The sequence below is a fragment of the Oncorhynchus gorbuscha genome, linkage group LG06 (genome assembly GCF_021184085.1).
Source record: "Oncorhynchus gorbuscha isolate QuinsamMale2020 ecotype Even-year linkage group LG06, OgorEven_v1.0, whole genome shotgun sequence".
NCBI lineage: Eukaryota > Metazoa > Chordata > Actinopteri > Salmoniformes > Salmonidae > Oncorhynchus > Oncorhynchus gorbuscha.
The window spans coordinates 84367543-84390365 of record NC_060178.1 but is presented as its reverse complement, the minus strand read 5'-3'; the positions used below and the strand labels follow the sequence as shown (position 1 = coordinate 84390365).

Genomic DNA, 22823 nt, shown 5'->3' with positions numbered 1-22823 from the left:
CACCCAACAGACACGTACAGGTGCATTTTCAACAACAGTCTACTGCAACAATTGCACTGAAACACATACATTACACACAGAGGAATAAGGGACAGAGCGATACAGAGAGAGAATGGGGGAAGAAGAGCGAGATAATAGATGGAGAAAGACAGAAACACAAACAGAAGTCAAGTTAGTCTTATTGGTTTCTGCCCACAGAAGACGGAAGGAAAGAGAACAAGAGAGAGTAGAGAGAGAGAGAGAGGGAGAGATAGAGAGAGAGGGAGGGAGGGAGAGATAGAGATCGAGGGGAAAGAGCAATAACAGATAGAGAATGACAGGACTTAAAGATGGAGAGAAATTACAGTAACAGCAGCAGGAGTCAAGTCAGTGTAATCTGTTTCTGCGCAAAGCAGAGAGAAAGAGAGAGAACGAGAGAGAGAGAGAGAGAGAGAGAGAGAGTAGCGAGAGAGAAAGAACGGGGGAGAAGAGAGAACAGTTTGAGAAAGACAGGAACATAAAGATGGAGAGAAATTACAGTAACAGCAGCAGAAGTCAAGTCAGTCTAATGTGTTTCTGCGCAGAGAAGAGAGAAGGAACGAGGAGAGAGAAAGGGAGGGATATGAGGATATCTTCAGCTTCAATCGATACTGTATGAGCGAAACCAAAAAAAGTATATTATTCTTACAGCCAGGAATGCTGAAGCAGCAGTCGTACAGTGTACATTAATTACCTACCCCTTTATATAGCCTACATCTCTCACTCACCAAGTTCAACAGATCAATTATCAGCTGACAGCACAGCAGATGTATACTGACCCCACACATACTGATGTAGTGTATTATCTGATGTTTGATGATCTGATCATCTGATGTGTGTGTGTGTGTTTGTGTGTGTGTGTTTGTGTGTGTGTGTTTGTGTGTGTGTGTTTGTGTGCGCACATCTGCATATGTGTTGGTGCACGCGCCAATGCATCTCTGCGTGTGTGGGAATCTGCATGTGTGTGTTCTTACGTCTGTGCTTTGTGCGTGTGTGTGTTCACCTGTATGTGTGTGTGCGGTGGCTTCAGCAGTTGTACCTGTCCAGGCTGTGAGACGTGCGTGGTGAGCCCGTGTAGAGCAACTGTCTGAAGTCCTTTATCAGAGCATCCCCTGGTCTCTGGTTCAACCTCTGAGCCAGGCGAGATATCTTACTCTCCGAGCTGCAGAGCAGAGGGGGAGAGGGGGGAGACGAGAGTAGGAGAGGAGGGAGATGGAGGTCAGTCCTGAATGGTACCCTTGAGAGGAGAGGTTAAGTCCAGATGAGAAGCAAAAGTCACATTCAGGCAAATCTCTCAATGTCTCTCTATCTCACAGAGAAAGAGAGGAGAGTACAGTAGGTCTTTCTCTCTCACTGAGTTCTAAGGAATGCCGGTACCACTAAGGTAAGTGTAGCCCAGATCTGAAGCTCTCTCCTGGCTGTCTCAGTCACACTGAGTCCCTCTCTGGAGCACATCCAAGTTGTAAATAAATCTTAGTCCATCCCGTTCTGAAAGTTCCAGGAAACCCTGCCGAGCAGGGCAGTGTGTCACAACCCTGGCCAGTGTAGACCCTCCAAGTTCAAGAGATTCATTCTCCAAGGGGCCCGCTCAGACACGTGCATCCCCAAAGAGGTGCTCTATCCTGGATCAGTTTCAGAGCAGCGTAGCTCCTTTCTGGTTCCTACTCTGTAGCCTGTCTCTGTATTCCTCTCAGGCTAGCTATGCTGATAGCACTGAGCACCTGTTCAATGCAGCTCTGTGTAAGCAAAAGCATCTCGCTTTAGCTGCACACACAAACACGCACCCACACAGAGGAGCGCATTGAAGGGAGAAGGGAAAGCCTGCAAGAGAAAGGGAGAGAGAGAGAGAGAGAGAGAGAGAGAGAGAGAGAGAGAGAGAGATATATATATAGAGAGAGAGAGAGACAGAGAGAGAGAGAGAGAGAGAGAGAGAGAGAGAGAGAGAGAGAGAGAGAGAGAGAGAGAGACAGAGAGAGAGAGAGAGATAGAGAGAGATAGATATATATATATATAGAGAGAGAGAGAGAGACAGAGAGAGAGACAGAGAGAGAGAGAGAGAGAGAGAGAGAGAGACAGAGAGAGAGAGAGAGAGAGAGAGAGAGAGAGAGAGAGAGAGAGAGAGAGAGAGAGAGAGAGAGAGAGAGAGAGAGAGAGAGAGAGAGAGAGAGAGAGAGAGAGAGAGAGAGAGAGAGAGAGAGAGAGAGAGAGAGAGAGAGAGAGAGAGAGAGAGAGAGAGAGAGAGAGACAGAGAGAGAGAGAGAGAGAGAGAGAGAGAGAGAGAGAGAGAGAGAGAGAGAGAGAGAGAGAGAGAGGATAATGTGAGAGGGGGGTTGGGGAGGTGAACACTGAGCACACACGGAGAGTGGGTGCCTAGAGATGAGCGGAGGGATGCTGGGCGCACACACACACTGTTGGCAGCCGTTACACATACTGTACTGAGTAAAAAAATGGGGTTGCTTTACAGAAGGGGGATGGAGAGAGAGGGAGAGGAGAAGGACAGATTATTGTAAAAAAGAAAAGGAGAGATGGGGATGACATTGTCAGAGGGGGAGAAGCAGAGAGGGGGAGAGATGGGTGGAGGGGAGGACACCTGTTATGAGATGGTTGGAGGGGGAGGGAAGAAGTGGAGCATGTGAGTGAGCAGGTGGGAAAGGGGTAGGAGAGATAGAGGAGATGGAAAGAGAGAGGGAGAGGGGTATGAGAGATAGAGGAGACGGAGAGAGAGAGAGAGAGAGAGAGAGAGAGAGAGAGAGAGAGAGAGAGAGAGAGAGAGAGAGAGAGAGAGAGAGAGAGAGAGAGAGAGAGAGAGAGAGGGGTAGGAGAGAGAGGAGATGGAGAGGGAGAGGGAAAGAAGAGAGAGAGAGGCAGAGGAGAGAGGAAGATAGATGAGAGGGAGAGGGTAAAGAAGACATGAGAGGGATAGGACAGATAGAGTGAAAGGAGATGAGAGGATAGGAGAAGAGAGGGAGAGGAGATAAGAGAATAGGAGAGGGAGATGATATGAGAGGGGGAGGAGACAATATGATAGGAGAGAGAGAGGAGAGGGGTAGGAGATGAGGGAGAGGAGAGGGAGATGAGGTGAGAGGAAGAGGCAATAAGAGAAGAGAGGGAGAGAAGACAAGAGGATAGGAGAGGGAGAGGAGAGGTGAGAGAGAAAGAGAGAGAGATGATAGGAGAGGAGAGGGAGAGGAGATTAGAGAAGAGAGAGGGAGAGAGAGGAGAAAGAGGAAAGGATAGGAGAGGGAGAGGAGAGGATAGGAGATGTAGAGGAAATACAATGATAGGAGAGGGAGAGGAGGTGAGATGAGGGAGAGGAGATTAGAGGGAGAGGAGGTGAGGAGAGGAGATGAGAGGGAAAGGAGGAGAGGAGCTGTTGTTCGCACGCTCATCTCCATTCTCTCGATTATCTGTAGAAACTGGGTTACCTGCCGAGAGAGAGTGTATGTGTATGTGTGTGTGTGTGTGTGTGTGCGTGTGGTTTTACTGTCCTTGTGGGGACCAGAAGTAAAACAAGGACAATTCAGACAAGGAATAAGGCTATTTTAGGCTTAGGGGTTAAAATTAAAGTTAGGTTTTGGTTTAGGAGTTAGGGTCATGTTTCATTTTACAGGTTAGGGGTTAAGGGTTATGGTTAGGGAAAGTAGGATTTTGAATGGGAATACCTTTTTTGGTCCCCACAAGCATAATAAAACAAACACACACACACAAAATCCTAAGACCCTGACTAACAAAGTATCATAAATAATACATTGAAGCAGGAATATGTTTGTTGGCAAAAACCAGACCGTATAGGTCCAAAGCGAAATGTCTTAAAATGTGAATAAATGTGAATATATTGAATGTCAAATAATAGTCATCCTTTTAATGTCACCCTTCTCCTTGATTTCCCTGTAATACATTTAAAGACACTAAAGACATTTAAAACATCTAAAGGATTGGTGTCCCCCCGCGGGACGGTTGTGCTAACGTAGGCTAATCTGATTAGCGTGAGGTTGTAAGTAACAAGAACATTTCACAGGACATTGTAACGGTTTTCTTCCTCTTCTGAGGAGGAGTAGGAAAGATCAGACCAATGCGCAGCGTGGTTAGTGTCCATATTTTTATAAAATATAACCAAACACTGAATACAAAAGAAATAAATGAAAACCGAAACAGCTCTGTATGGTAAAACACAGACACAGAAAACAACTACCCACAAATCATAGTGGGAAAACAGGCTGCCTAAGTATGGTTCTCAATCAGAGACAACGATCGACAGCTGCCTCTGATTCGGAACCATACGAGGCCAAACATAGAAATACAAAACCTAGAACACACAACATAGAATGCCCACCCCAACTCACGCACTGACCAAACTAAAACAGAGACATAAAAAAGGAACTAAGGTCAGGACGTGACAGACATAGACATATCTGATATGGGCAGAAAGCTTAAATTCTTGTTAATCTAACTCCACTGTCCAATTTACAATAGCTATTACAGTGAATGAATACCATGCTATTGTTTGAGGAGAGTGCACAGTTATGAACGGGAAAATGTATAAATAAACCAATTAGGCACATTTGGGCAGTTTAGTCTTGAGACAACATTTTGAACAGAAATGCAATGGTTCATTGGATCAGTCTAAAACTTTGCACATACACTGGTGCCATCTGCTGGCCGAAATTGGACCTAACCTGCAATAGTACACTGTGACCTTTATATTGCATTTCAAAGATGATGATACAAAAAGAATGAAAACACAAAGAAACAAACATGTGTTTATCTTTTACCAGATCTAATGTGTTATATTCTCCTACATTAATGTCACATTTCCACAAACTTCAAAGTGTTTCCTTTCAAATGGTATCAAGAATATCTTTGCTTCAGGTCCTGAGCTACAGGCAGTTAGATTTGGGTATTAAAAAAAGGGTTGGCCCATAAGGGTTTTATATTCCTTTCCAAATCAGCAGGTTTACTCCTAGGCAGAAAAGGCCTGTCTAACTATCTATGTGTCAGTCCCAAGGAGGCTGGTTATAGACAGGTCCTGCTCTTGTCCCTGTCTCACAATCTCACACACGCACGCACACACACTATTGGGTGTCCTTCTGTAGCTCAGTTGGTAGAGCATGGCGCTTGTAACGCCAGGGTAGTGGGTTCGATCCCCGGGACCACCCATACGTAGAATGTATGCACACATGACTGTAAGTCGCTTTGGATAAAAGCGTCTGCTAAATGGCAATTATTATTATTATTAATTATTACTATACCATTAGCTAATCTTTTGGTCAGGAGCTGACCATGGAAAATCCCCACACTCACACTCTCACACACATTTACACACACACAAGTAGTGCGCAGATCAGCTGTTTGTTCACCCACACCCACCTGCAATTGCCAATAACCCATCCATAACTGCCTTACTAAATGTGATAAAGTGAAAATCAGAGGCCCGTTCTCGCCCCGCTAATACAGAAAATGCCGTCTGAGACAGCAGAACAATTTTTGGACAAGGGGTACTGAATTATTTTAGATACACTACCGTTCCAAATATTGGGGTTACTTAGAAATGTCCTTGTTTTTGAAAGAAAAGCAAATTTTGTGTCCATTAAAATAACATCAAATTGATCAGAAATACAGTGTAGACATTGTTAATGTTGTAAATTACTGTTGTAGCTGGAAACGGCTGATTCTTTATGGAATATCTACATAGGTGTACAGAGGCCAATTATCAGAAATACAGTGTAGACATTGTTAATGTTGTAAATGACTGTAGTAGCTGGAAACGGCTGATTATTTATGGAATATCTACGTAGGTGAACAGAGGCCCATTATCAGAAACCATCACTCCTGTGTTCCAATGGAACGTTGTTAGCTAATACAAGTTTATCATTGTAAAAGGCTAATTGATCATTAGAAAACCCTTTTGCAATTATGTTAGCACAGCTGAAAACTCTTGTCTGATTAAAGAAGCAACAAAACTGGCCTTCTTCAGACTAGTTGAATATTTGGAGCATCAGTGTTTGTGGGTTCGATTATAGGCTCAAAATGTCCAGAAAAAAAACACGTTATTCTGAAACTCGGCAGTCTACTCTTGTTCTGAGAAATTAAGGCTATTCCATGCGAGAAGTTGCCAATAAACTGAAGATCTCATACAACGCTGTGTACTACTCCCTTCACAGAACAGCGGAAACTGGCTCTAACCAGAACAGAAAGAGGAGTGGGAGGCCCCGGTGCACAACTGAGAAAGAGGACAAGTACATTAGAGTGTCTAGTTTGAGAAACAGACGCCTCACAAGTACTCAACTGGCAGCTTCATTATATAGTACCCGCAAAACACAAAAGACTGGCCAATAAAAATAGAGTTTTATGATCGGCAAAAGGACACAGAAACTGAACAGAGGAACTCCTGCCTAGAAGGCCAGTATTGCGGAGTCCCGATGGATCTCTCTGTAATTTGCTCCGTTCATCTTTCCCTCAATCCTGACTAGTCTACCAGTCCCTACCACTGAAAACATCCCCACAGCACGCTGCCACCATCATGCTTCACCATAGGGATGGTATTGGCCAGGTGATGAGTGGTGCCAGGTTTCCTCCAGGCATGATACCTGGCATTCAGGCCAAAGAGGTCAATCTCATCAGACCAGAGAATCGTGTTTTTCATGGTCTGAGAGTCTATTAGTTGCCGTTTGACAAACTCTAAGCGGGCTGTCATGAGCCTTTTACTGGATTGGCTTCCGTCTAGCCACTCTACCATAAAGGCCTGATTGGTGGAGTGCTGCAGAGATGGTTGTCGTTCTGGAAGGTTCTCCCATCTCCACAGAGCTCTGTCAGAGTGACCATCGGGTTCTTGGTCACCCCCTGACCAAGGCCCTTCTCCCCCGATTGCTCAGTTTGGCCAGCTCTAGGAAGAGTCTTGGTGGTTTCAAACTTCCTCAAAAGAATGATGGAGGCCACTGTATTCTTGGGAACCTTTAATGCTGCAGACATTTTTTGGTACCCTTCCCCAGATCTGTGCCTCGACACAATCGGAAAATTCCTTCGACCCCATGGCTTAGTTTTTGCTCTCACATGCACTCTCAACTGTGGGACCTTATATAGACAGGTGTGTGCCTTTCCAAATCATGTTCAATCAATTGAATTTACCACAGGTGGACTACAATCAAGTTGTAAAAACATCTCAATGATGATCAATGGAAACAGGATGCAACTGAGTACCAATTTCGAGCCTCATAGCAAAGGGTATGAATGCTTATGCAAATGTTATTTGATTATTTATTTATTTATTTTACATTTACATTATGTGGTATTGTGTGTATTGATAAGGTAAAAATTGATTTAATCCATTTTAGAATAAGGCTGTAAAGTAACAAAATTAAAGAGTGAAAGGGCCTGAATCCTTTCCGAATGCCCTGTCATTTCAAACATTTTGGTAGGCTATTTGTTTGTCAACTTCTCTACACTTAGATACATGTAGCTTCTCTTCTGTCATTACATATTGCTCTAGAAGACTAAATAAACCATTGCTCACGAGAATATCATAAATCGATAGAATGAAAGCATCAATCTAGTTGACATCGGTAAATTTCTCTCTATCATCTGTGCTTCTTTTGCGGAGCAAAGACGTTTAGGGACTGGGGAGAAAATGCAATACGAAACAACAAATGGGAAAGACTTTCTGTACAGAAATCGGTTTGACTGGTTGTAAGGAAATAGAAAGCTGTGAAAACGACCCAACATGTTTCTGATAAGATTTTAGTTTGACTCAGATGCATATTTTATGTGGATGAAATACTATCAGCTTTTATGATGTTGATAAAGATAGCACCTCCACAGACGGTATATAACTGGACATATTTCTCCACTCCTGTTCCAGAGTCAAAAATGTTCCTACATTTGGTGTATAATTTTACTGCAAGAAATGCTTAATTCTGCAGGAGTTCATATTATGCCTATGTGAGAGGTTATAGACCTACAGTCAGTGTCCAGATTTCAGTTTCCATTTAAGCCATCTGAACAGTAGGCTACAGTTCCCTTGACGTGCCATAAGCCTACTTGAAATCCTCATGTTGTGACTGTCAAATTTGTATAGCGCCTCACAATGATCACACACAACTAAACATCATTTTTCTGTCCCTCCCTAGCCTCCATTTCGCAGCTTTTCTCTTATTGAATTAAACTCAGACATTGTCATTTTTGCCTCCGTTGATATACGTTTTCTGCCCATTCCCAAAAGCATTTTGTGATTGGCGTGTGGGCTATTTGGCACTAATGCCAGATAGCCTACAAACAATGAAAGAGAAATTGCACAATAATGGCACCTTTTTTAAGGAATGGTTCTATCTTCATTCAACCCACCCCTCATCCGGGGACTGCGGGTCATGAGTCAAGCTGTGCAACACACATAGGGGGGTATACACACAAACAACATACACATGCAGGCAAGCATGGCAAAACAGCAAAGCAGTGGGAACAGAACGAACTCAAAAGCTGAACAGTAATATTCACAATACCATAAAAAGTACAACAACATCAGTATACCAGCCATAAAAAGTTTACTGATGTCATAGAGTATGTCACTAGAGAGGCGCCCGGTTCCAATAGGCTGTTCTGTATGACTAATATAGAATGTGACGTTCATTGGAATTGACCTGCAGCACAATATCACTGGTAAAGTGCTGTTATTGAGACTGACAGATAGGAAAGGGTTTTGTACACGTATACACGAACGCACGCACGCCACCCCCTGCCTTTGCAGCCAACGACCGTGGTCATGATTGGTTGGTAATTATCCATTGTATCATCAAAGGGGTGTTTTTTGACAGATCTGGGCGTCCTACTGGGTGCCTTTTGTATCGTCAGTGGTCACAGAATGCAGTTTTCCTCAGTGACTCCCAGAAAATAATATAAAGAAAAACACATAAAATAATGTATCTTTCGTCTTTTTTCTTTGTGTTTTAGAATTTGCTAGAGGCTGAATGTACTGTATCTCACCGTGCAAGCGAAACAGCGCCTCGCTGTCTCTGTAGCCCATCTATCTGATGCTGTCTGGTCAAAAAAATAGGATGATATTGTTGCCGCCAGTAGCATTGAATGCAACGGAAGCCTGCAAGAATTTGGCCTCCCTTGATAGTTTTTTTTTAATATAAAATAATAGTCAATCAGCGTTAAGCTAAACTGAGCAAGCTCAACTGTGAATGGTCCTGGCAAACCAAAAATATGTTTCAAGGGAAGCCAGTTTGGATTTGGCTTCACTCCAATCACAACACATAAAAAACCAAGCATCACTGACAGAAAATAACTTGAATTATTGCATCTCGTTGTGTTGTTGTCCTTCCAGTGGCTAGCTAGCTAACTAAAACTAACCATGGATGGAGATAGGGATTTTTACTTGGGTTTTACTTCATTCTCCGTACTGGCGAATGATTATAACTGCGATTCTGATCCAATCATTAATTCATACATTGTTGTGCCCCTTGCCTAGAAGGCTAATGTTAACTAGCTGGCTCATCATTGCACATGAAAAGAAGTTAGGCTAGAGAGCAAGCATTTTAGCCAGGCAGCCTAGAACAACAAAAACGTAAAGCGTGTACTGTATGAAAGAGTCATAAACCGTTTCGGTAATATGAAGGAGAGGAGTAGGGTAGGTAAACATGTTTTTTTTCTACTTGCAAGCACACACACACACACATAGAAATCAGTACCATTGAAAGCCACATCATATTTAGTATATGTTGACTGGACTAAATGGTTTTTGGTATATTTTATTTGTCACTGTATTAGACTAAGTAAAGCAGATATGACGTTGCTGTAGGTCATGCTGTAGGTCATGTAACTGTTTGTTACATGCAATATGCTTTGTGGACTTCCTCCGGACAGATGTTGCTCTCCGGTTTTGTGATGAAACAAAGGTGTGGTTGAATTGATTCTGTCACTGGGTCTTCTCATTGTCTCGGCATTAGGCCTATATATCATGGTTGCATGGCATATGAACTAACAGGTTATTATAGACCAAACAACGCAATTATCACAACACATAGGTTGTAATATGGCTATTATTTCTTGGCTTCCAGTGATTTTACCCACGCACCGCTACTGCTGTTGAAAGCAGTAGTGTGTGTGGCACTTCAAGTTACAGCATATTCATTATATAACTTAACTAGCTAACATACATTTGGTGAAAACAAGATATAGTCACTGGCTGGCTGGCTAGCTGGCTAGAGTTATCAATGTTTTCAATGGTGATGAATGAGAACTATAGTTCATTACATATTATATTATTATTATTATTATTATAGTTAACCAGCTAACAAACAATGCAACAAAAGTGTCATTTAGGATTTAAAAAATACTCCAACAGGCTCTGAATTTCAGGAATCACAGTTGTCCCTGGTGCACTGTATAATTATTTAACCATTGAAACAAAAGTTTTCATCCAAAAAGTTTTGTTTTTAAAATTGCCTTCATTGTCTTTCATGGGTTTGAAACTTGAGTTTGTGTCATCGGACTCCAGCTTGGTCAGCGTAAGTTGCTAATCACCTGTCACGACCTGACCTTGGAGAACTTTTTATGTCTCTATTTTGGTTTGGTCAGGGTGTGACTTGGGTGGGCATTCTATGTTTAATTTCTATGTTTTTCTATGTTTGGCCGGGTGTGGTTCTCAATCAGAGGCAGCTGTCTATCGTTGTCTCTGATTGAGAATCATACGTAGGCAGCTTTTTCCCACCTGTGTTTTGTGGGTAGTTGTTTTCTGTTTTTTTTGTCTGCACCTGACAGAACGGTTTCTTTCAATTTTGTGATTTTGTCTCAGTGCTCAGTTTAAATAAATTATCATGAACACGTACCACGCTGTGCTTTGGTCCGACCTATCTTCATGCAATGATGACCGTTACACCACTGGAGCGCTGTGATTGTTTGACCCAAATTTGGGGGCGGGGTTTATTGAAGGGCCAATAAAGGAAGAGTAAGGGACAATGACTTGGGATGTTCGGCTCTTTTTACTCCTTGTTCGGGACACTTTTCATTTTCCATTTGTTTTGTCTTTGTTTTACACACCTGGTTTTAATTCCCCAATTACATGTTCATTATTTAACCCTCTGTTTTCCCCAACGTTTTTGTGCGTGATTGGTTTATGTATGTTCGGTCTGTTATTGTGGGCTCAGTATTACGACATGTTATTGGAATATTTGCGTAAAGTTACTTGTGTTACTCATCTCTGCTGTCCTGCGCCTGACTCCTCTTCACCAGCTACACACAGACCATTACAGAATCACGCACCACAAACATGGAGTCAGCAGGAGCAGACAACCCCCCTTTGGTGGTCGAGGAACACGTCCAGCAGCATGCAACCATGTTGTCAGGATTTGGCCAGGGTTGTTCCGGTTTTTGGTCACTAGATGCCCCCATTGTGCTTTTTGACCTTTTGTTTTCCCTTGATCCCCATTATTATTTGCACCTGTGCCTCATTTCCCCTGATTGTATTTAAACCCTTAGTTTTCCTCAGTTCTTTGCTCTGTGTTTGTATGTTAGCACCCAGCCCTAGTATTCTGTGAACTCTTGTTGATCCCGGTGGACTCTCTTGTGGAATTCTGTTTTTGTTCTTGTTTATTTATTTTTGAGTATCTTTTGAGGCTTTTTATGCTATACCTACCACCTTGTGGATTTACCTTTTTGTCTTGGAGGATTACCTTTGTTCTTGTGGAATTCCTTTTGAGGTTGTGGAGTTACATGTTTTCCTGAATGACTTCACTTTTTACTTCATTAAATACACCGTCAAGTTCTGCTGTGTCTGCCTCATCTTCTGGGTTCTGCCGACTATTCGTGGCTCAGTTGGTTAAGTGACTGTTTCTCACTCCGGAGACCCGGGTTCGTAACCGGGTCCTGACACATGTTGCACCGTCTCAGCACCGCCATGGATCGCGTGCTGCAGATGATGGACCGATGGGAGAGAGGAGGAGTTCTTCCAGCGCCTCCACCGGCACCACTACAAAAGGCACCACTGTTCACCCCTCCTTCACCCGGTCCCAGTGGGAGTCGGCTCGTGCTCCCGAGGGAGTATGAAGGGACGGCTGCTGGATGGCAGGGGTTCCTACTCCAGCTGGAATTCTACCTGGCGACCGTCCACCCGGCTCCTTCGGGATGTGAGAGCATGTCCGCCCTCGTCTCCTGTCTCTCAGGGAACTCCCTGGAGTGGGCCAACGCCGTATGGGGGAAGGAGAAGCGGTGTTGGACCATTACACGGAGTTCACCTGCCAAGTGTAGAGCGGCGGGTGAACATCTGTTCCACCTGAGGCAGGGGACGAGGAGCGCACAGGAGTTCACCTTGGACTTCCAGACCCTGGCCGCCAGCGCGGGATGGAATGATAGGGCACTGATCGATCACTACCGGCGCAGTCTGCGTGAGGACGTCTGTCGGGAGTTGGCCTGCAGGGATACCACTCTCACGTTTGACCAGCTGGTGGACCTGTCCATGCAGCTGGATAACCTGCTGGCTACCCGCAGACGTCCTGATTGGGGCCTGTCAGTTCCATCCCCCAGCACCACCGCTCCGATGCCCATGGAGCTGGGAGGTGCTGCGCTTAGGGCGAGTACCATCTGTGGCCGCAGAGGGCACACTGCTTGTCGGTGCTGGGGAGGTTCCTCTGTGAGTTGAGGCAGCAGGCTCTCAGCAGGCTCTCATGTCATCCCAGGTGAGTCGGCACCAGGCTCACTCAGAGCCCCCTGTTGCTCACATGTTTTTGTTTATAAATTTTCCTGAGTTTTTCCCGCATTCCCAGCATAAGGCTCTCATAGATTCAGGCGCAGCTGGGAATTGTATTGACAGAGCATTTGCCCATAGTTTAGGGATACCCATTGTTCCTGTGGATATGCCCTTCCCTGTGCACGCCCTAGATAGTCGACCATTAGGGTCAGGCCTAATTAGGGAGGCCTCCGCTCCACTGGGCATGGTTACGCAGGAGGGTCACAAGGAGAGAATGTCTTTTCCTTATTGATTCTCCTGCGTTTCCCGTGGTGCTGGGCCTACCCTGGTTGGCCTGTCATGATCCCACTATTTCGTGGCAACAGAGGGCTCTCAAGGGGTGGTCACGAAAGTGCTCGGGGAGGTGTTTAGTGGTTTCCGTCGATGTTACTATGGTGGAAAGTCCAGACCAGGTCTCCACCGTGCCCATCCCCTCTGAATATGCTGATTTGGCTCTTGCCTTCTGTAAGAAGAGGGCGACTCAATTACCACCCCATCGACGAGGGGATTGTGCGATAAATCTCCTGGTAGACGCAGCACTTCCCAGGAGTCACCTGTATCCCCTGTCACAGGAGGAGACATATGTCTCCGAATCCCTGGGGCAGGGGTACATTCGGCCCTCCACTTCACCTGCCTCCTCAAGTTTATTTTTTGTGAAGAAGAAGGATGGAGGTCTGCGCCCGTGCATTGACTATCGAGGTATCAGCCAAATCACTGTGAGGTACAGCTACCTGCTGCCTCTCATAGCCAGTGTGATAGAGTCAATGCACGGGGCGTGCTTCTTCATTACAACCTGGTGCGTATCCGGGAGGGGGACGAGTGCAAGACGGCATTTAGTACCACCTCAGTGCACTATGAGTACCTCGTCATGCCGTACAGGTTGATGAATGCTCCATCAGTCTTCCAGGCCTTTGTAGACAAGACTTTCCGAGACCTGCACATGCAGGGTGTAGCGGTGTATATCGACGACATTCTGATATACTCCGCTACACGTGCCGAAAATGTGTCCATGGAGCGCAGGGTGCTTGGTCGACTGTTGGAGCATGACCTGTACATCAAGGCTGAGAAATGCCTGTTCTTCCAACAGTCCGTCTCCTTCCTAGGGTACCACATTTCCACCTCAGGGGTGGAGATGGAGAATCACCACATTTCAGCCGTGCGTAATTGGCCGACTCCCACCACGGTAAAGGAAGTGCAGCGGTTTCTAGTGTTTGCCAACTACTACCGGAGGTTTATCCGGGGTTTTGATCAGGTAGCAGCTACCATTACCTCCTTGCTGAAGGGGGGACCGGTGCAACTGCAGTGGTCGGCTGAGGTGGACAGGGCTTTTGGTCACCTGAGGGCTCTGTTTACCTCGGCTCCCGTGTTGGCTCATCCGGATCCCTCTTTGGCGTTCATAGTGGAGGTGGACGTGTCCGAGGCTGGGATAGGAGTCGTGCTCTCTCAGCGCTCGGGCACGCCACCAAAGCTCTGTCCCTGTGCTTTCTTTTCGAAGACTATGATGTGGGGGACCGGGAGCCGTTCACTGTTGTCAAGGCTCTGAAGGCATGGAGACAATGGCTTGAGGGGGCTAAACACCCTTTTCTCATCTGGATTTACCACCGCAATCTGGAGTACATCTGGGCGGCGAGGAGACTGAACCCTCACCGGGCAAGGTGAGTTTCCCATGTGTATCAAGCATGGTCCACCAACCAAAGGACATCCAGCCATCTTGAACTGTGGGATGCATTGGAGTCAACATGGGCCAGCAATCCTGTGGAACGCTTTCGACACCTCATATTCCATGCCCTGACAAATTGAGGCTGTTCAATATTAGGAAGGTGTTCCTAATGTTTTGTATACTCAGTACATATCCACAGTGTTGTATAAGGGTACTTGTTTCAACCCAATAGTTAGCACTCTGAAATGTACGTGGGGCTCATTAGCATATCTGGGGCGTGGTCTAATATATGTATTTGTGCCAACTGTCAGTGAACATGTTGTAATAGTTTAAGTGGTTGATGGTTATGTTACATTTGAGTAATTTAGCAGAGTTAGTTGCCTGGAAGTTACTGTGAATTTAGTGTTACCTAATTAGCAACTAGCTGTAAAATTCACAGTAACTTAATACCTTAACTGGCAACCTGTCAGTAAGCTATTGTAGAATGAACAGTAACATACTTGCAACTTGCTGCCAGTAGCTCAATTAACTTTTCTGATTACAAAAACACTTATACCATTAGGTGAAAACTATTAAGCTTTTTTTGTGGTGAGCACACTTGGGACCCAGCCTCACCTGGGATCAACCTCTAAGTTGACAGCAAGCTTACCTTCCCACCACACCATCAGGTCAGTGAGAGTGACAGAGATCAACCACAGTAAGTTACTGTGAATTTTACAATAACTACTTCCAGCAAGCTAACAGTAAGTAATTGAAAATTAAACATGAACTTCCCGGTGACCAACTGCCATTAACACTAGACCCGCCAAGACGGTCAACCTGACCGTTTTCAATTTCAATAACTTAATATCAATAAAAAACCCACCTGTCCCTGACATTTCCTAAATATGTGTATTTTACACTCTAGCAGGACATTCAGATAAATATCATAAAACAAAGACTTTCTGACCATTTCATCCTCAAAGCGCCATGCTGGTCAAAATGACCATATGCACATTTAACAGTAGAATAGCAGAGAAAACAGTCTATGACTTGGGTGACTGGGGACTTGGGTTTTTTAGGCTTTCCTCTGACACCGCCTATTATATAGGTCCTGGATGGCAGGAAGCTTGGACCCATTGATATACTGGGTTGTACGCACTACCCTCTGTAGCGCCTTATGGTCAGATGCCGAGCAGTTTCCATACCATGCGATGATGCAACCGGTCAGGATGGTCTCGATAACCCATGCCAAATCTTTTCAGTCTCCTGAGGGGGAAAAGGTGTTGTCGTGCCCTCTTCACGACTGTCTACATGCCAATGTCCTTTGGTTGTGTTTATAAAGGTCTTATCTAACATTAAAATATGAAATGTAAATATTTGAAAGAACATAATAACATTTTCATTAGTTTATGTTACTGTAGGCTACATGTAAAATACAGTTTAATAGTGGAGTGCCTTTGTTAAAACTATGAAACAAAAAGCATGTGAATTGAAACACAGTAAAAGCTTATTTTGATCATGGTAAAACAAATACAAAATAATGGTAAAACAAATAAAAATACCCAAACCGCAAGACACGTGGTCAATTAAGAAAATTTCCCAAAATATCTGTAGCCTACACATCAGTATAAGCGCAAAGCGTGCTTCTAAATAATGTCACAGATCTGAGTCAGATCTGATATGATGGTTTCAGGTATGTGTAATTTGAGCAAGGCAGTTAACCCACTGTTCCCTGGGTGCTGTGGATGTTGATTAAGGCAGCCCCTGCACTTCTCTGATTCAGAGGGGTTGGGTTAAATGCGGAAGACACATATCACTTGAATACATTCAGTTGGACAACTGACTAGGTATCCCCCTTTCCCTTTATTCACAACATTGACATCATCAAACCACGATGCCATACATGTGAGGCTGGTTGGACGTACTACCAAATTCTCTTAAACAACGTTTATGGTAGAGAAATTAACATAAAATGATCTGGCTACGACTCTGGTGGACATTCCTGCAGTCAGCATGCCAATTGCACGCTCCCTCAAAACATGAGGCACCTGTGCATTGTGTTGCGTGGCCTTTTATTGTCCCGAGCACAAGGTGCACCTGTGTAATGATCATGCTATTTAATCAACTTCTTAATATGCCACATATGTCAGATGAATGGATTATCTTGGCAAAGGAGAAATGCTCGCTAACAGGGAAGTAAGCAAATTTGTGCACAAAATTTGAGAACAATAAGTTTTTGTGCGTATGGAACATTTCTGGGATCTTTTATTTCAGCTCATGAAACATAGGACCAGCACTTTACATGTTGCCATTATATTTTTGTTCAGTGTTCTTTAAATTTTGATATGTATGTATATTTTAGCAATTACGTTTACTTTTGATACTTAAGTATATTTAAAACCAAATACTTTTAGGCTATTCTTCCTTTTACTTCAGTATGACAATTGGGTACTGTTTCCACCACTGGTTTGAGCTCATTTAGCTGTTATTCCTTGTCCTAAATCACAAATCTTTGTCACTAGTCACTTGATTGCAATACTTCCCACAAACAAATTCGTTTTGTCATAGTTTAGGTTCAGTTTTAAGGCAATTATCGGGTGATTATCAACAGGGCACGGTACAGGTAGCCTAGTGGTTAGAGCATTGGGAAAGTAACCAAAATGTTGCTAGATTGAATCCCTGAGCTGACAAGGAAAAAATATGTTGCTTTGACCCTGAACAAGGCAGTTCACCCACGATTCCCCTGTAGGTGTCCCTGTAAATAAGAATTTGTTCTTAACTGACTTGCCTAGTTAAATTAAATCCAAAAATTCAACTATCAGAGAAGGAGGGAGCAGGCTGGGAAAAACCATTAGAGAAATGACATCCCCTCCTAAAACTGGCAATAACTCCAGTTCTGTTTGTGATATTAAGATTCTAACAACAACAGTGTGTTATATACAGTGCCTTCAGAAAGTATTCACACCACTTGACTTATTCCACATTTTGTTGTGTTACAGCCTGACTACACACAAAATATACACACAATAGCCCATAATGACAAAGTGAAAACATGTATTTTTTTGCAAACAAACTGAAAATGAAATACCTATTTTAAATATGTATTCACACCCCTGAGTCAATACATTGTAGAAGCACCTTTGGCAGTGATTACAGCTGTGAGTCTTTCTGGGTAAGTCTCTAAGAGCTCTTCACATGTGGATAGTGCAACATTTTCTAACTTGTTCAAGCTCTGTCAAATTGGTTGTTGACCATTTTCAGGTCTCGCAATAGATTTTCAAGTAGCTTTAAGACATACCTGTAACTCTGCCTCTCAGGAACATTCATTGTCTTCTTGGTAAACAACTCTTGTATATTTGGCCTTGTGTTTTAGGTTATTGTCCTGTTGAAATGTAAATTAATCTCCCAGTGTCTGGTGGAAAGCAGACTGAACCAGGTTTTTCTCAGAGATTTTGCTTGTGCTTAGCACCATTCTGTTTATTTTTTTATCCTGAATAACTCTACAGTCCTTAAATATTACAAGAATACCCATAACATTATGCAGTCACCACTAGGCTTTAAAATATGGAGAGTGGTAGTGTTGTATTGAATTTGCCCCAAATATAACACTTTGTACTCAGGAATAAAAGTGAATTTTCTGAGGTAGTCCTTTAGTGTCTTGTTGCAAACAGGATGCATGTTCTGTATTATTTTTATTTTGCACAGGCTTCCTTCTTTTCACTATGTCAATTAGGTTTATGATTGCGTAGTATCTACAATATTGTTGATCCATCCTAATATTTATCCTATCACAGCCATTGAACTCTGTAACTGTTTTAAAGTTACAATTGGCCTCATGGTGAAATCCTTGAGCAGTTTCCTTTCTCTCCGGCAACTGAGTTAAGAAGGACGCCTGTATCTTGTAGTGACTGGGTATATTGATACACTATCCAAAGTGTAATTAAAAACTTAACCCAGCTCGAAGGGATATCCAATGTCTGCTTTAAAAATATATATATACAGTTGATGTCGAAGGTTTACATACACCTAAGCCAAGTACATTTAAACTCAGGTTGTCACAATTCCTGACATTTAGTCCTAGTACAAATTCCCTGTCTTAGGTCAGTTAGGATCACCACTTAATTTTAAAAATGTGAAATGTCAGAATAATAGTAGAGAGAATTATTTATTTAAGCTTTTATTTCTTTCATCACATTCCCAGTGGGTCAGAAGTCTGCATACACTCAATTAGTATTTGGTAGCATTGCTTTTAAATTGCTTAACTTGGGTCAAACGTTTTGGGTAGCCTTCCACAAACTTCCCACAATAAGTTGGGTGAATTTTAGCCCATTCCTCCTGACAGAGCTGGTGTAACTGAGTCAGGTTTGTAGGCCTCCTTGCTAACACATGGGCTATGTGATGGCCACTCCAATAACTTGACTTTGTTGTCCTTAAGCCATTTTGCCACAACTTCGGATGTATGCTTGGGGTCATTGTCCATTTGGAAGACCCTCATGATGCCATCTATTTTGTGAAGTGCACCAATCCCTCCTGCAGCAAAGCAACCCACAGAACACGATGCTGCCACCCCCGTGCTTCACGGTTGGGATGGTGTTCCTCAGCTTGCAAGCCTCCCCCTTTTTCCTCCAAACAAAACAATGGTCATTATGGCCAAACAGTTCTATTTTTGTTTCATCAGACCAGAGGACATTTCTCCGAAAAAGTATGATCTTTGTCCCCATGTGCAGTTGCAAAGGTTATGTCTATATAGGACTCGTTTTACTGTGGATATAGATACTTTGTACCTGTTCCCTCCACCATCTTTACAAGGTCCTTTGCTGTTCTGGGATTGATTTGCACTTTTCGCACCAAAGTACATTCATCTCTAGGATACAGAATGCAACTCCTTCCTGAGTGGTATGACGGCTGCTTGGTCCCATGGTGTTTATACTTGCTTACTATTGTTTGTACAAATGAACGTGGTACCTTCAGGCATTTGGGAATTGCTCTCAATGATGAACCAGACTTGTGGAGGTCTACAAAAAACGTTCTGAGGTCTTGGCTGATGTCTTTTGATTTTCCATGATGTCAATTAGCCTATCAGAACCTTCTAAAGCAATGACATCATATTCTTGAATTTTCCAAGACGTTTAAAGGCACAGTCAACTTCGTGTATGTATTCTGACCCACTGGAATTGTGATACAGTCAATTATAAGTGAAATAATCTGTCTGTAAACAATTGTTGGAAAAATTACTTGTGTCATGCACCAAGTAGATGTCCTAACCGATTTGCCAAAACTATAGTGTGTTAACAAGAAATTTGTGGAGGGGTTGAAAAATGAGTTTTAATGACTCCAACCTGAGTGTATGTAAACTTCCGAATTCAACAGTACACAATCACAAAGAAATCCATTAATAATTTGTTTCCAAAGGTCATAAGAAACATGATACAAGGCAAATTATTTCAAAAGAACAGAATACATGTTTTGACTTTTATACAGTACCAGTCAAAAGTTTGGACACACCTACTCATTCCAGGATTTTTTTTTATTTTTACTATTTTATACATTGTAGAATAACAATGAAAACATCCGAACTATGAAAGTGTTAAACAAATCAAAACATATTTTATATTTGATATTCTTCAAAGTAGCCACCCTTTGCCTTGATGACAGCTTTGCACACTCTTGGCATTCTCCCAACCAACTTCATGATGTAGTCCTCTGGAATTAATTTCAATTAACAGGTGTGCCTTCTTAAAAGTTAATTTGTGGAATTTATGTAACGGCGTTCTTCGGTTGTTGAAAGAGAGTCGGACCGAAATGCAGCGTGGTGGTTACTCATGTCTTTAATAAATGAATCGCGATACATGAAAATACATGAAATAACGAAATGAAATAACGTGAAAACCTAATTACAGCCTATCTGGTGAAACTACACAGAGACTGGAACAATCACTCACGAAATACACAGTGAAACCCCGGCTACCTAAATACGGTTCCCAATCAGAGACAACGAGAATCACCTGTCGCTGATTGAGAACCGCCTCAGGCAGCCAAGCCTATGCAACACCCCTACTCAGCCGCAATCCCAACAACTACAAAACCCCAATAAGAAATACAACAAAATGAACCCATGTCACACCCTGGCCTGACCAAATAATTAACGAAAACACAAAATACTAAGACCAAGGCGTGACAGAACCCCCCCCCCCCCCTAAGGTGCGGACTCCCGGACGCACCTCAAAACCATAGGGAGGGTCCGGGTGGGCGTCTGTCCATGGTGGTGGTTCCGGCTCGGGACGTGGACCCCACTCCATAAATGTCATAGTTCCTCCCCTTCGCGTCCTGGGATAATCCACCCTCGCCGCCGACCATGGCCTAATAGTCCTCACCCAGAACCCCACTGAACTGAGGAGCAGCTCGTGACTGAGGGGCAGCTCGGGACTGAGGGGCAGCTCGGGACTGAGGCAGCTCGGGACTGAGGGGAAGCTCGAGACTGAGGGGAAGCTCGGGACTGAGGGGCAGCTCGGGACTGAGAGAAAGCCCAGTACTGAGAGAAAACCCAGTACTGAGAGAAAGCCCAGTACTGAGAGGAAGCCCAGTACTGAGAGAAAGCCCAGTACTGAGATGAAGCTCAGGCAGGTAGTAGGCTCCGGTAGATCCTGGCTGGCTGGCGGATCTGGAAGATTCTGGTTGAAGGCTCTGATTGAAGGCTCTGATAGCGCTGAACAGGCGGGAGATTCCGACAGCGCAGGAGGGAAGAAAGGCTCTGGCTGTGCTGAACAGGCGAGGCGCACTGAAGGCCTGGTGCGTGGTGCTGGCACTGGTGGTACTGGGCCGAGGACACGCACAGGAAGCCTGGTGCGGGGAGCTACTCCTGGAGGACTGGTATGTGAAGGTGGCACAGGATGGACTGGACGGTGAAGGTGTACTGGAGAGCCTGAGAGCAGGACTGGCACAGGACGTGAAAGGCTAGGTAGGTACACAGGAGGCCTAGTGCGTGAGGCTGGCACATTTCTCACCAGCCGACTAACACGCACCTCAGGACGAGTCTGGAGCGCTAACCCAGGTGCCATCAAATCCCTGACACGCTCCGTCGGATGAATCTTGTACCTAACGCACCAAGCTATCAACTCCCTCATTACTCTCCACTCCACCTTCCCCATTAACTCCCTCACAGTCTCTGCTTCGCTCACCTCTAACACCGGCTCTGGTTCTGGTCTCCTCCTTGGCTCTTCACGATTAACAAGGAGAGTTGGCTCAGGTCTATCTCCTGACTCAGCCACTCTCCCTCTGAGACCTCCCCCCAATAATTTTTTTGGGCTGACTCACGGGCTTTCCTCTGCGCCGTCGTGATTGCCTCTCCAATTCCATTCTCCTATAGCCCTCTTCGCACTGCTCCAGCGAATCCCAGGCAGGCTCTGGCACTCTCTCTGGGTCGACCGCCCACCTGTCTATTTCTTCCCACGTCGTATACTCCATGCTTCTGCTGTCCATAACGTCCTCCCTTCGCTGCTCCTGCTGCCTGTTACCACGCCACTCGGTCCGTGTGTGGTGGGTGATTCTGTAACAGCGTTCTTTGTTTGTTGAAAGAGAGTCGGACCGAAATGCAGCGTGGTGGTTACTCATGTCTTTAATAAATGAATCGCGATACATGAAATAACTTATACAAATGCAAAACAACAAACAGAACGTGAAAACCTAATTACAGCCTATCTGGTGAAACTACACAGAGACAGGAACAATCACCCACGAAATACACAGTGAAACCCCGGCTACCTAAATACGGTTCCCAGAGACAACGAGAATCACCTGACTCTGATTGAGAACCGCCTCAGGCAGCCAAGCCTATGCAACACCCCTACTCAGCCGCAATCCCAATAATTACAAAATCCCAATACGAAATACAACAAAATAAACCCATGTCACACCCTGGCCTGACCAAATAATTAACGAAAACACAAAATACTAAGACCAAGGTGTGACAATTTATTTCCTTCTTAATGTGTTTGAGCCATTCAGTTGCGTTGTGACAAGGTAGGGGTGGGTATACAGAATATAGCCCTATTTGGTATAACAAATAAGTCAATTTATGGCATGAACAGCTCAAATAAGCAAAGAGAAACGACAGTTCATCATTTATTTTAAGACATGAAGTTCAATCAATCTGGAAGATTTCAAGAAGAGTCCCAAAAAACATTAAGCGCTATTGTCACGTGTGCTCCCTCTCTGGTCTCTAGGTCACCAGGCCGCTTCTTATTGCACACACCTGTCACCATCGTTATGCGCAACATCAGACTCACCTGGACTTCCATCACCTCCTTGATTACCTGCCCTATTTATGTCACTCCCTTTGGTTCCTTTCCCCAGGCATTATTGTTTCTGTTCATGTGTCATCTCTGTGCATTGTTTGTGTTTCTTATTCTGTATTATGTTGTGTTTAATTATTAAAACACTCACTCC

General features: G+C 44.0%; 1 protein-coding gene across 1 annotated transcript in view; it reads right to left on the bottom strand.

Moving 5' to 3' along the window:
• ankfn1 (ankyrin repeat and fibronectin type III domain containing 1) overlaps positions 1-22823 on the bottom strand; it is a 286097-nt gene that overhangs the window by 153227 nt on the left and 110047 nt on the right. The window contains exon 7 of the mRNA XM_046354362.1: positions 1058-1180. Coding sequence (XP_046210318.1) covers positions 1058-1180 — 123 coding nt within the window. The remainder of the gene's footprint in view (positions 1-1057; positions 1181-22823) is intronic.